At 39.4% G+C, this 13031-nt stretch overlaps 1 protein-coding gene across 6 annotated transcripts in view; it reads right to left on the bottom strand.

Moving 5' to 3' along the window:
• trappc9 (trafficking protein particle complex subunit 9) overlaps positions 1-13031 on the bottom strand; it is a 235097-nt gene that overhangs the window by 202546 nt on the left and 19520 nt on the right. For all 6 annotated transcript variants that reach the window (XM_085445318.1, XM_085445320.1, XM_085445323.1 and 3 more), the window contains one exon: positions 7522-7665. In XM_085445318.1, the coding sequence (XP_085301444.1) occupies positions 7522-7665 (144 nt within the window). The remainder of the gene's footprint in view (positions 1-7521; positions 7666-13031) is intronic.

Here is a 13031-nt window from a genome sequence, read left to right as displayed (position 1 = left end):
CTCATTCTTTATGTTACCATAGCACAGAGACACAAGACCAGGCGGAAAGAGACGATCGTTCGGTGAAAATGAGAATCTGCGAATGCAACATGTGGAACACGGAGAGTGGAATAAAAAAAACAAACAAACAACTGAAAAAAAAGAGAAAAAAAACTGTTAAGATGGAACACTGGGGCTGTGAGCTCTGCATGCTGACTGTTAGCAGCGCTAGAGACATCTCTGAAAAGAATCTGAGTACTTTTGCAAACATGTTCTATGTTGACAACCTGACCAGACGTGTGAAGATTAGGCACTACAATCGCAGCTAAAACACTATTAAAAGTGTAGTTGGTGACAGAAAAACAGGGTATTTTAAAACTTTATACCACCACCATTGCTGCCTGTGATCTGAAATGCATTCTGGGATACCTGGCTGCCCCAAGTCCGTACAAGCAATAGATTATCTAGGATCAACCTGTATTGACTTACTTTGCACGGCAACCAATCAAATGTTAGAGAAGCTGCAGTGGCAGCGTAACCTGCGCCCCCTTAGTTTGATGGTGACGCTGACAGATAAAATGATTTCAAAGCGAGACATGAAGGGGGCAATAGTGCCAAAATAAATTAAATAAATACATCATTAAATATTTAATTAAATGTGTCACTAATTAATTAATTAAGAGTCGTAAATATTTATTCAATTAACTATTTCCAATTTTAATTAATTATTCAATTCAGTTGAGTTTTATTTATATAGCGCCAAATCACAACAAAAGTCGCCTCAAGGCGCTTCATAGATACAGAGAAAAACCCAACAATCATATGACCCCCTATGAGCAAGCACTTTGGTGACAGTGGGAAGGAAAAACTCCCTTTTAACAGGAAGAAACCTCCGGCAGAACCAGGCTCAGGGAGGGGCGGGGCCATCTGCTGCGACCGGTTGGGGTGAGAGAAGGAAGACAGGATAAAGACATGCTGTGGAAGAGAGACAGAGGTTAATAACAGATATGATTCAGTGCAGAGAGGTCTGTTAACACATAGTGAGTGAGAAAGGTGACTGGAAAGGAAAAACTCAATGCATCATGGGAATCCCCCGGCAGCCTACATCTATTGCAGCATAACTAAGGGAGGATTCAGGGTCACCTGGTCCAGCCCTAACTATATGCTTTAGCAAAAAGGAAAGTTTTAAGGCTAATCTTGAAAGTAGAGATAGTGTCTGTCTCCTGAATCCAAACTGGAAAGCTGGTTCCACAGAAGAGGGGCCTGAAAACTGAAGGCTCTCCCTCCCATTCTACTTTTAAATACTCTAGGAACAACAAGTAGGCCTGCAGAGCGAGAGCGAAGTGCTCTAATAGATAATATTTAATGGTGTATTTAATTAATTCATTATGTCAGTCCTGGCATTCCATAAAAAATTTCCCCGATTCAAATATAATCGCCGGATTTCAAAAATTGCGGTTTTAATTTTCGCAAACGACACTCAATGACTCATCAACTGACGCTACTTATCAGCCAATCAGTGGCATGGAGTCTGACTACTACTATGACCCAATGGAGAACCCAGAAAAGCATGGATTAGGCAAGTGAGGCCTGCAGTTCTGGAGATGTTGTTCAGGCTTCTTTTGTGACCTCCTGGATGACTCATTCATGTGCTCTTGGAGTAATTCTGGTAGATCAGCCACTTTTGGGAAAGTTCACCACTGTTCGAAATGTTCTCAATTTGCAGATAATCACTGTGGTTCACTGGCTTTCCAGAATAGCAGCTGTCAATGACTTTGATAGCTTACAGTCATTAATAATTGAAATCTTCATTTAAAATTTGCATTTTATCTTTCTGTATATTAAAATTTGTTGATGATTTGAAATGTTTGAGAAATATGCAAAAATAAATAAATAAGCAATCAGGAATCAGCACTGACGACACATCCCCAGATATAAGAGCTACCAATTTCATAGGCACCAATGCACCCCTATTTCATTGAAGATGCAGGCTGTTGAGTCATCATTAATACGGATGGTCCCTTAACTCTTTAGTCCAGATGACATGGCATTCACATTTTCAAAAAAGGAATTTCAGATTTCAGTTCGTCTGATCACAGAACAGTTTTCCACATTGGCTCAAAGTAGATAGCTGGATCATTTTCACATATGACTTCTTTGCATGACAGAGCTTTAACCTGCACTTTTGAATATCACATCAAACTGTCTTCTCAGACACTTTCTGATTTAGTGTTCCTGAACCCATGCAGTGATTTCCATGACAGTAATACCCGTTTTGAATGCGCTGCCACCTAGGGGCTAAAAGATCACACATATTCAATATGGCCTTGTTTCTTGGAGAGACTTCACCATATTTTCAGAATTTTCTGGTGATGTTGTGTACAGTAGATAATGGGATAATCAAAGTTTTAGCAATTTTATTTTGAGAAACATTATTTTGAGACTGTTCAACAATTTGTAAACTGGTGAACCTCTACCCATCTCTATCTATAATGAAAAACTCTGGAATGGTCTCCTTATATCCAATTATGTTCTTAATCCAAAACCAACCCGTTTAGTTGCAAAATGTTCCTCCCGCTGTTTCCTTTTACTGCCACCTACTTTTCCAGCTTTTTTTTTTTATTATTTAAAATGGGAGCCTCCTGAGTGACGTGTTCCAGGCATGTCTCACTGGCAGGATTATATCTCAGCAAGCCTGTTGTTGCCTTGGTAGAAGCTAGACAAGCTAGAAGAGGTGGCCGGGGAGAGGGAGGTCTGGGCTTCTCTGCTTAGACTCCTGCCCCCGTGACCCAACCTGGATGGATGGATGAAAAATCCATCTGAACAGTCAGATTGGCATTGACAGAAATCTCACTTATCATACAGTGAGCAACAGACTCACTGTTAAATCAGTCATTTGTCTTGTTTATGTTTTGAGAAACAATGCTAACAATAAGTTGATGCCAGACTGAATAATAGTGTTAGCCAATTAAAAAAGATGACGCAATAAAAACAGATCCGTTTAATTAAAGCCACCCAGGTGTTTTCTGTATTTGCTGTAAGACACATTCTTTTTTTTTCTGTTTTTATTTATTTATAGGCACTACAAGGAAGCAGTGAGACTAGAGCTTCAAGTAACTTTAATGATAGCGCAGACAAAAAAATTATATTCAGAGAGAGACTTATTAAATTATATAGTGAAATGAAAACTGTTGGGAAGCAACAGACACATGTGTCAACAGTTTTAGGAATAATTTAGATTTTTGTGTCTGTATTGCTAACAAAATGCCAGTAGTTACAAAAATAGCATAAGTTAAACAAGAATCTTAAAAAATAACACTACAATTTTTTTAAAGTGACAATTTCTCTAGAATAACTCACTATACAACTTTATAAGTACATACTATATAAGGTAAGCCATATTAAACTTACTTCTGCTTTAGTTTACAAAACTGTGTATGCATAGTAAACCATTTTTGCTGACAAAGAAACACTTCCTCTCTGCTTATTTACAAGATACCAACAAAGTTAAAAAAGAAACGCTGATAGCACAGATCTAAGCCAGCACCCATAGACTCAATGGCTATCCAGAAAAACAAGTGGTGCCCAACAAAATGTATATACGTCTACTTCAATATGACTAAGTAAAAATAACAATAAAGAGAATTCTGAATGGCATACATTAGCAACACAGATAATTATCAAGATACTGGTCAAGCCAATGGCTTGAGGTAACCACACACAAATGTAAATGGCATAAATGTGTTGCTTACGTTTAAGCAGGTGTATCATTATTAGGATAGGGATTTCTGTTGGTGTGTGAGACTGTAGCCTCAGGTCTATATTCTTATCCGGTAATTATGAGGCAATGCGTTTCAGGTTATTTTACAGAGTAACATGAAAATTAAGTATTAACAAATTACTTTTTCCTGGGAGTAATTAAGTACCGTACTGCAGATTGATTGCAATGTGTTGGTGATATGCCTGCATTTCTAAATTAGACAGCAATTATTTGCAAACCTTCATGAATCAGCCTTCCAACAGGAAATCTCCGTCTTAAAAATGGTCGTCACAACTTCTTGCAGTTGATCACTGACAGCAAAAAAAAAAAAAAAAAAAAAGTACTAAATGAAATCCACGGGAAACACCTAGTTTGCATGCTGTAACCTAGAAGTATGCTTTTGTTTGACCCAACATCCTGAAAATGCTGCATGTCCCCAGTTTGAATCACGGTAACGTTCTCATTCTAGTTCACTATCACTTCCTGTAACAGCACTTTGCTGTTACACATCCATAATAAGCCATGCTACATGCATAAGTCCACTATTTAAAGATTAACTACACTACAACTATTAAAGCAAATTGTGATAGTTGACAAATAATCTCAGTCCTATTCTCCAAACCCAAGGTGATATATGGAGCAAATACAGCACACCAAAGAACAAATCAAACGGTACTAAACAAATACACATTTTTGTCACTATGCAGCAGTATGAATAAAATGAAATAAATCACTGTTGCTGCTCCTTTCAGACAACTCCTGTTTGTAAACTCAAGAAGACAGGACAGTTGGTGTGGTGCATCAGTGGCCTCACTTCAGTTATTTTTGTAGTTTAGTGTATTTGTAATTCACAGAAAGTTCCATTTGTCAAAGATCCTTGCATGCACTGAACAACTTTAGAAACATAACTATTATTGACTTACTAAACTTGATAATGATATACAAGTAGTAAAGTTTATGCCTAAATATAAACAGTTACTGCTGTACCCATGCACCCATTTCAGTGTTCTGGGTGTTAATTATGCATGTGAATACAGCTGGCTAATTCAATTTAAATTCTCAAAACAAACTTCAGGATGACTGTAACAGAACACGTGTTCAGAGAATCTGATGCAGGCAATCACATCTGAATGTCAATCTGCCCTTTGAATTAATGATGCAAGTCTGCAAACTCAAGAAAAGAATATCAATGCACCAGTTCAGGAACTGATACGAAGCATTTTTGCCAAGGCAATTTCACTGGTCACTGAAATTTAACAAGGAAAACATTGCATCATTGTTCATCGTGATTCACCCACTCTCTTGAAATAGTAATACGACTTACCCAAAAACTCTCTTTCAGATTTTCCAAAGTCCTGGATGCCACACAGTTAGGAAGCCATACAAACACCAGTGCCACCAAGCACCAGTAATGCCTAACATTCAATGCAATTATCACATTGTTGTTCATCAGACTGCCAGTTGGGTAAAATGAAATAACATGTCAAATTAGGCACATAATGGAAGTACAAGTGCGTGCCCATATTTAAACTTCTTAATCAATCAAAAGAAATAACAAGCAAGTGACCTCAGTGACAACAATAGTGTCCTTTGCTCTACACGTTTGCACTTAAAAACAACACACCGATTTAAAGGCATGATTCAATAGAGGGCTCTTTACTGCAAATTACGAAGAGACAACTAAGTAGTGAGGGAATTTCTTACTACAAACTCTCCGTCCCAAGAAACAGCAGCCATAATCTAAAGGTTCTCAGATCTTTTTAACGTTATGAACCTAGAGCTGTGCGATATGACCAAAAATCACATATCCCGATATAAAACATCCATCGTCCCGATAACGATATAAATCACAAAAATTTAACATTTTCTGTAAATTCTGTGAATCTCGGCTAGCAGAAGTGTGTCCAGCTGGGCGTCGTGTACCTGGAGTCGAGTGTTTTAACCGATGCCTGAAACTACACATTTTTAGACATAGGTTGCAACGGCCGTCGTTTTCTTTGTGAGTATTTATTACACAGCGTGCTGCGGGGAAACGTCTGTTCTAACGTTTGAGTCTAAGGTTTATTTTTTAGCACCTGGCGGCTCTTTTTTGCTTCTCATCCGTAAACACTCTGCATACTCTTTCATGTGTTTTTATATCGTCATCTGATATATATCGTTATATCGAACAGCCCTATACGAACACCTATGTGAGTTACATATAAATGGAAAAACAAACATCCCCAGTCTATTAACATTGGGGAACTGGGAACTTTCACAGTACTGTACATTAATGAATTTTTGGTTTAAGCGAACACAAATGACAAGCTTTTGCTGACCAGCAAACTGTTTTCCACTTTGCCTCAGTTTTTTTTTTTTTTTTAAATGCCATGGCAAAAAAGATGCTAAAGCATTAGCAGCTCTGCTAGCTAAACAGCTGAACCAGTCAAACACAGGAGAACAAGTTTTCACTTCATTTCAAAAGGGAGAGACAGTATAACACTTATTAAACTGTCAAAGCTTCCCATCCAATAAATAAATACATAAAGCAGGCAGCGTACACAATAGCAGCTGAGGGCAATGCCAGCTCCATAGCATACAGCTGGATGCTTCACACTTGGTATTGCTTGCCCTTGTAAAGGCAGGATGTGTGAAATGGGTGCCATGTCTTTCTTGATACATATGCCAACATGTTTGTCATGAGAAGACACGGCAACAGAAGAAAGACATCACACTACTGAAAAATAAAGTAAAGCTTTTTACTGGCCGTTTTAGAAGTTTGGACAGGGGAGACAGATGCTTTTATAACTTTGAATGAATCCAATTGGTTTAATTTATCACTCTGTCCAGTTTCACTACATTTAAAAGTACAGTTTAGTGACTTTGATGATGATGATGCACCGAACATGTGCTCAGGAATCAAACTTGGAGTGAGAACATTGTAAACTGCTGTCCTATTATGACATATGTGCACACATCAAAAGGGACTTATTTCACAAGACCTCGCTTCTTCCTGGTACTTTTAATATCACACTGCTGACGGGAGTAAAGGCAATCAAAGGGAGGGCACCAAAACTCCACCCGACAGCGCTCTGAGCCCAAAAAGTTACAAAGTAAATATGAAATGGTATTTTAGTGCAGCAGAAAGCACTGCTGAAGAACTCGGCTTACAAGGTCACTTTCTTCAGGGAGAAAATACCCGCTCACGTCTTGTGATACAACAACAAAGTAGTAATTACATCACACGGCTTTTCTGCCCTTTGATGTGTGTAAAGCTGTAGACTGACATTTTTTTTTCCAGCAGAGCTGTTTCTAAGAAGGCTTGTCCCAGCAACACCCTAGGCAGAGCTGCAGAAGTCCCTTTGCTAACATTTAATATTTTATACTGTGAGTCTGCTTCATCTTGTTCCCACCTCATCTCCCTTATTCTCCCTCCCACCATCAATTCTCATAGTAGCCAACCAGGGATTACGCTGGCCTCTTTTGTGTGGCCAGTGAAGAGTCTGGCTTGCACAGCTTCATCTCCTGGCTGCTGCCGCAGGATTTCTGGTCAGAGCACAATGTTGCATTTCCGCCAAGAAAAAGCTGGCTTTGTGTATCACATACTATTAAAACTCGTGGTATAACGCTGCAATCACCAGGGGACAGGTTGGCTGCGTCTAGATTTCTTTTTTTTCTTTTTTTTTTTTTAAAGGCAGGGCATGAAGCTGAAAAGCACCACACAGGTTTTCAATACTGCAATGAAACATTAGTTTGTTCTGCTCAATTTCAAGTTTCCTCCTGACTGTGTTTTGTGAGCTGACCTTGATCAGACAGGAAATCCAGCATGGTCTGCAGCAGGAAGGACAGGTGGCGCACAGACAGGGCCGGGTTGCCCATGCGACGGGAGGCGTAAACCAGTTCATGCAGGAGGCGCATCTGTACAGCAGCCCAGCCTCTGTGGGTACCTGGGGGAGAGGGAGAGAGATGACAAAATAAAAGTCAGATTTACAAAGCTCATTGCTGACATCTAATGTTATGCAGATATCAAATCAGATTAGTCCACATGCATCAGAGACATATTCTGCCTGACGCAGATCAGCTAAATCTTTGTTGTCCCATGTCAAACACTCACATTATCATCTCCCATATTGTTTTCAAATTGTATTGAGATCTTTATGCTGATATCTGCCAGCACGGTGTTGAGTTTTATTATGCTGATGCTAATTCGTTAATCTTTATCTTTTAACACATTTCCCACCCTGTCTGTATAAGCTCTTTGTAAACATATTCCATAAGATCTCTCCCCGTTACTCAATAAAAGCTGTTTCTCAATCTTTGGATGATCAGCTTTAAACACAAAAGGTAAATGTCATAAAGTCAGCTAGAGTTAGGTCATAACACTGAATCATTTTGTTGGAATAATATCAAACATATCTTGTTATCATATGCCTGTTGAAATTAGGGATTTCACTGGCTATAACTCAATCAATTCATTTTCTCCCGTTGTCCAACTTGGGATTGTGGTTTGGATGGAGGAGTATACCAGGAGGACAGTACACCCTGGACTGGTCGGCAGTCTATCAAAGGGTGAACACATAAAGACAGAAAAACCACATTCAGACTTGGGGCCACTTTAGAATCACCTATTAACATGCATGTCTTTGGACAATGCACATGTTTTTTTGTTTCTAACGCATTAAATCTGAATTTCCCCCTCATATTTTTCCACCTGCTAAGAGGTGCCATGATGAAGAGATAATCAGGGTTATTCACTTCGAGAAAACTTCAGTCACAGGAAACAAAAGACCAAAAAGCAAGAAATATTCAATGAATATTGTTAGAAATATTTTTTTTAAGTTCTTTAAGTTCTTTTTTTTTTCCAAGTTCTTTTTTCATAAACCCGTAAAGGCTCGTTTTGGGTAATAATCAGAAAGACAGAGAAAAACATGCCTGTGTGTATATGTACAGTGGAGCATCTACCAGTCAGTCAGCAACTGGGGAAGCACAAGAACAACTACACCAACATCTGACAACCAATCATCCAAACAAACTTTAACTCAGCGTTACACTTCCTCGTGTCCCAGAAATACACCTGCCAAGTTTCAAGCAGATTAGTCAGTTGTCGAGATACATGATGAACAGATGGTCACGCTGACCTACTGAGATGTCTGGAATAATTAGTAATTAGCACTCATTTTGAGCCAAATTCCTCCAACTCTGATCTGATCACAAACGTCTTGTACAAGCACAAAATTAGCTTAAACTAATTCGCTGAGGCCATCAATTCAAAGTATTCATGTGTAAACTTTGGCTTGCTAACTTAGCTGCCGGTGTTTTGTTTCTGCAGAGCACCACAAGACATCTTAATAGCATTCTATCTTGACACCAACAGTTACATAAGGCCCTCAGCCCCCCCACGAGATGCCCTGCTCCACTCCCAGCTGTCTACTGTTGACTCACTGAGTGGGAAAGAAAAACTAGAGGGTAGATGCACTGGAGAGGCTGTGGGGGCCAGAGGGAAGGAAGGAGGATATTTGGCAAACACTCTGATGTTTCCTCGGCTTAAATACCACTTCCAGTAACATCAAATTGTGCCCATGACGCTTTTTACTTATCAGCATTTTTCTACCACGGCTGTTATTCATCCTGACTTCTTCTGCCATCTGAAAAAACTGCAAATGCCATTCCTTCATAAGGGATTTTTTTCTGTCATGAAAACTGCACCCACTAAGCAGTCTAAAAATAGCTGACTTCCACCTGTCTGCCAAAAAACGGCGCTTATCTGGAGGACAGTAATCCAAAGGACACTTCGGATTTTCTGAGCATGTCGCTCTCGCTCAAACATGAAAAACGTGTTCATTTGTGGTATTTTCAGTGCTGAACTGGAGGTGTCTGGCAATCCAATTAACACACCACCAAGATAATGAGTGTGGTGCCACGGCCAAGCAGTCACACTGTCATGCAGTAAACCGGACTCAAAAGGCACTGTACCCTCGAGCTACCTCAGATCTACTGTGTAGGGTGATGAGAGGGCACATAGAGCCATTGTTCTCCTCAATTATAAGCATCCAAATTATTACAAACAGAGAGAACTCCAAAAGTTCATTCAACAGAATGACAACAGAGCAGCAAGAGGACAAAAGATGACAGAAAAATGCAGTGTCCCCATTACTGCCAGCAGAAAGGCGTGGTGAGAAAGGGCATATGAACCACTTACAAAACCATTTGCTCCACTGTGTCTCTGGGCACAGCAGCCTTATTGCAATGCACTATTGATCCCCATTTTCTTTCTTTTTTGAACTTGCAACTCTACTGTATTGCCTTATAAACTCTCATCTGATCCCTTCTGCTAAAAGGCTTACTTCCATCATTTCCTACTTTCCCATCAGCCTTGTGGGAATTGGTACGTCAGCTGGGAGAGTAGAGCTAGAATATCCGGCATCCAATCTGTGTGTTCAGCCGTCAGCCATTGCAGCAGTGGCAAATCGTCTTGAGGTGGTGATATCTACTCAAAGTTATGCGAGGCCAGAGCGTAATCAAACATACTAACGAAGACACTTATGTTATGTTATGAATAGCCAAATTATTGCATGTTACATTTTAAGCAATGCCACTTTTAGTTACCAGGCAGCAACCAGTGGGACACAAAAATGATCAGAATTGCTGAACTTGCCCTTTCCACCGTGTTTGTGCTATCGGTGGTTTTAGGAGGATTTTGATGAAACCGTCTTTGATGAAATTATCTGATAAATAATATAGCCTGCAGCGTGATAGGACTAATCCAAAAAGTTCTAATACACTTCACTACTCCCAAAAGTTTTAGGACTTACTACTTTAGTATTAGTTCGATACTTAAAACAAATTATAGATATCCATGTCCTACTACATTTGTTGCATGTATTTATTCATTGTATAAAAGGATTACGTCATTAATATCATTAGAAGCCCATGCTGCATCACGATCAATAAATTAATCTTAAATGTTACAGTAGGCAGCTGCACACTACCATAGACTTTGTATAAAACATAAAGTGCCCTCCATAATTTGAACTACGATAGCTCTTTTAGATGTTTTCTGACAAAGTTATTATTAATAATAATCTGTGTAACCACTGGTTTGCAGCTTGTTGTAGAGTGTTCTTGAGTTGGCAAGTTGTTATGAATTTGTTTTTCTTTACCACAGAAATGTTTCTGTCATCATGCACTTCTTTTTTAGCCTTTCTTGCTTTTTGTTGTTGCCAAGCTGAGCAGTACATAAAATCTTTTCTCTCTCATTCATTCTCTTTCCCCCTCTGATGGTTTTTCAGCCTAATGATCGCTCCCTCACTTGCACCAACATCCCTTTGGGCCTCATATTTTCAAATTGTATTAAAATTACAGTGAAAAGTTATAAAATACAAATTCAAGCCTTTGAATCAACTTCAGCTGTTATGCCTGCTTCATTTGTCATGAAATAACACGGCAGAAGGCATCACCTGGCCATGAAACTGTTTATCAACTGTTTATCTTTTAACAGTTGATATTTTTTATAACGCTAATTAAATTAAAGCTCCAAGTCTGCACGTCAATCACATATTGATTGTTTGATTTACAATATACTGTGATGGTGTACCGAGGCAAAACTACAAAAATTATCTAGCTCTGAAACAAACACGGAAGTGCATTTGATTGTTTACACTGGCCAGCAGGGGGCGACTCCTCCAATTGTAAGTCCATTGGTATTAACATCTACTGGCAACCAGCCTTCAGCCGTCCTTGTCAGTGGCCTCAGTTTAAATACTAAGTAAATGAGTTTTGGGTCTCAGTCATGAAAAATGGTGTTATTTTCCTAATTATAGAACCCATTAATGTCCAAAAGGACCATTTCAAAGTGACAACTGCCCCTTGATTGTTATATGTGTGGTTTGAAAAAGCAAAGATGCGAAAACACTCAGATCCAGGATGCAAGACAAGGTTTTGCAAACCAATGTATTACTCTTTTTTTTAATTCCCAGTGATGAAGTATCACCATATCACTGTATCACTATGTACACTGTTATATAGTAGTTTTTGAATACAGTGGATTTTATCTACTGTTCTTCTCCAAGACTTGTTTAGGAAGCTTATATGTTGAACTGTGTAAAATGATTATATTTTAAGTGAAGTGCCCTTATAGAATAATGCTATTATTTATACATTTTAACTGACTCCCAAGATATGCGCTGCAGTTCTACCTGTATTAGTGAGTTAGAATAATGAAATAGGGATTGTTCTCATGTTTTCTGTTTGTGTTTTATTTTTCAATGATTTGCTCTACCCCCAAAGAAACCATCTACTTTTACCTCTAACAAAAGCCAAACAGTAAACTTTATATCTGATATGTGATCAAAGAAAGGGAGGAGAGAGAGAATAGCTAGATTGTACAGACAGGACTCTGGCAAGGGTTTTAACCACTTCAGATGTTTAAATTCATCGTGCAGCATCATCGAGCAGGTGTCTGATCTGTCCCAGATTGATTCTACACCAACAGATGGTATGGCCCCCACAGAGCTTGGATCTTAACATCATGGAGTCAGTGTGGGATTACATGCAGTGACAGAATTGACAGAACTGAAAAAGTCTAAATCCACAAAAGAATTGGGGCAAGTTCTCCAAAATGACTGCCACAAGTTATTTTTAAAAAGCTCATTTTTGAAGGCTCCCCGCAAATCGCTACCTTATCATGGTGGAAGGGTTTGTGCATCCCAGGAATCACAGGAGCTATGTTGTCAGGGGGCTTTGGTCCTGGGTGAGGGACCAGACAAAGAGTAATTCAGAAAACCACTATGAGTAAAAGATCAAGCGAACAGTTCACCCTCCATGGGACAGGGTTCACCCTGGACCAAGGCCCAGGGTGGGTGCCCTTAGTCCATGGAGCCTGGTGGGGCACAGCCCCAAAAAAGGACATGGGACCACCCTCCTGTAGGGCCACCACCTGCAGGAAGCGCTCTAGGCATCAATGTGTATTATTTTATGTTGCATTAACCCTTTAAAGCCGGTCTGAGCGGGCACGCTCCGTTTTACGTAACTATTTTTAAATCCCGGTAGCACTGCAAACACATAAGGTAGCACAATAATTTTATGAAACCGGAGGAGTTGTACTTACATCTTATGCCATCAGCTTGTCCTAGGTCACAGTTTCCTTCCACATATAGCTTTGCAAAAACTGCATAAAAAGCACTTGCAGCAACAAAAACATAATATTCCAGAAACACGCTTTGCCGATTCGATCAGCTGTTCGTAACACTTCCTAGTCCATCAGCGCGAACTATCGCATGTCCACCATGACCTGCCCGAAACCGGAAGTGACGTC

This window comes from Copadichromis virginalis, linkage group LG22, assembly GCF_057382275.1.
Source record: "Copadichromis virginalis isolate Kocher_CV1m ecotype Utaka linkage group LG22, C_Virginalis_male_GT1.1, whole genome shotgun sequence".
Classification (NCBI taxonomy): Eukaryota; Metazoa; Chordata; class Actinopteri; order Cichliformes; family Cichlidae; genus Copadichromis; species Copadichromis virginalis.
The sequence above is the reverse complement of the archived record's forward strand: the minus strand, read 5'-3'. Positions and strand labels throughout refer to the sequence as shown.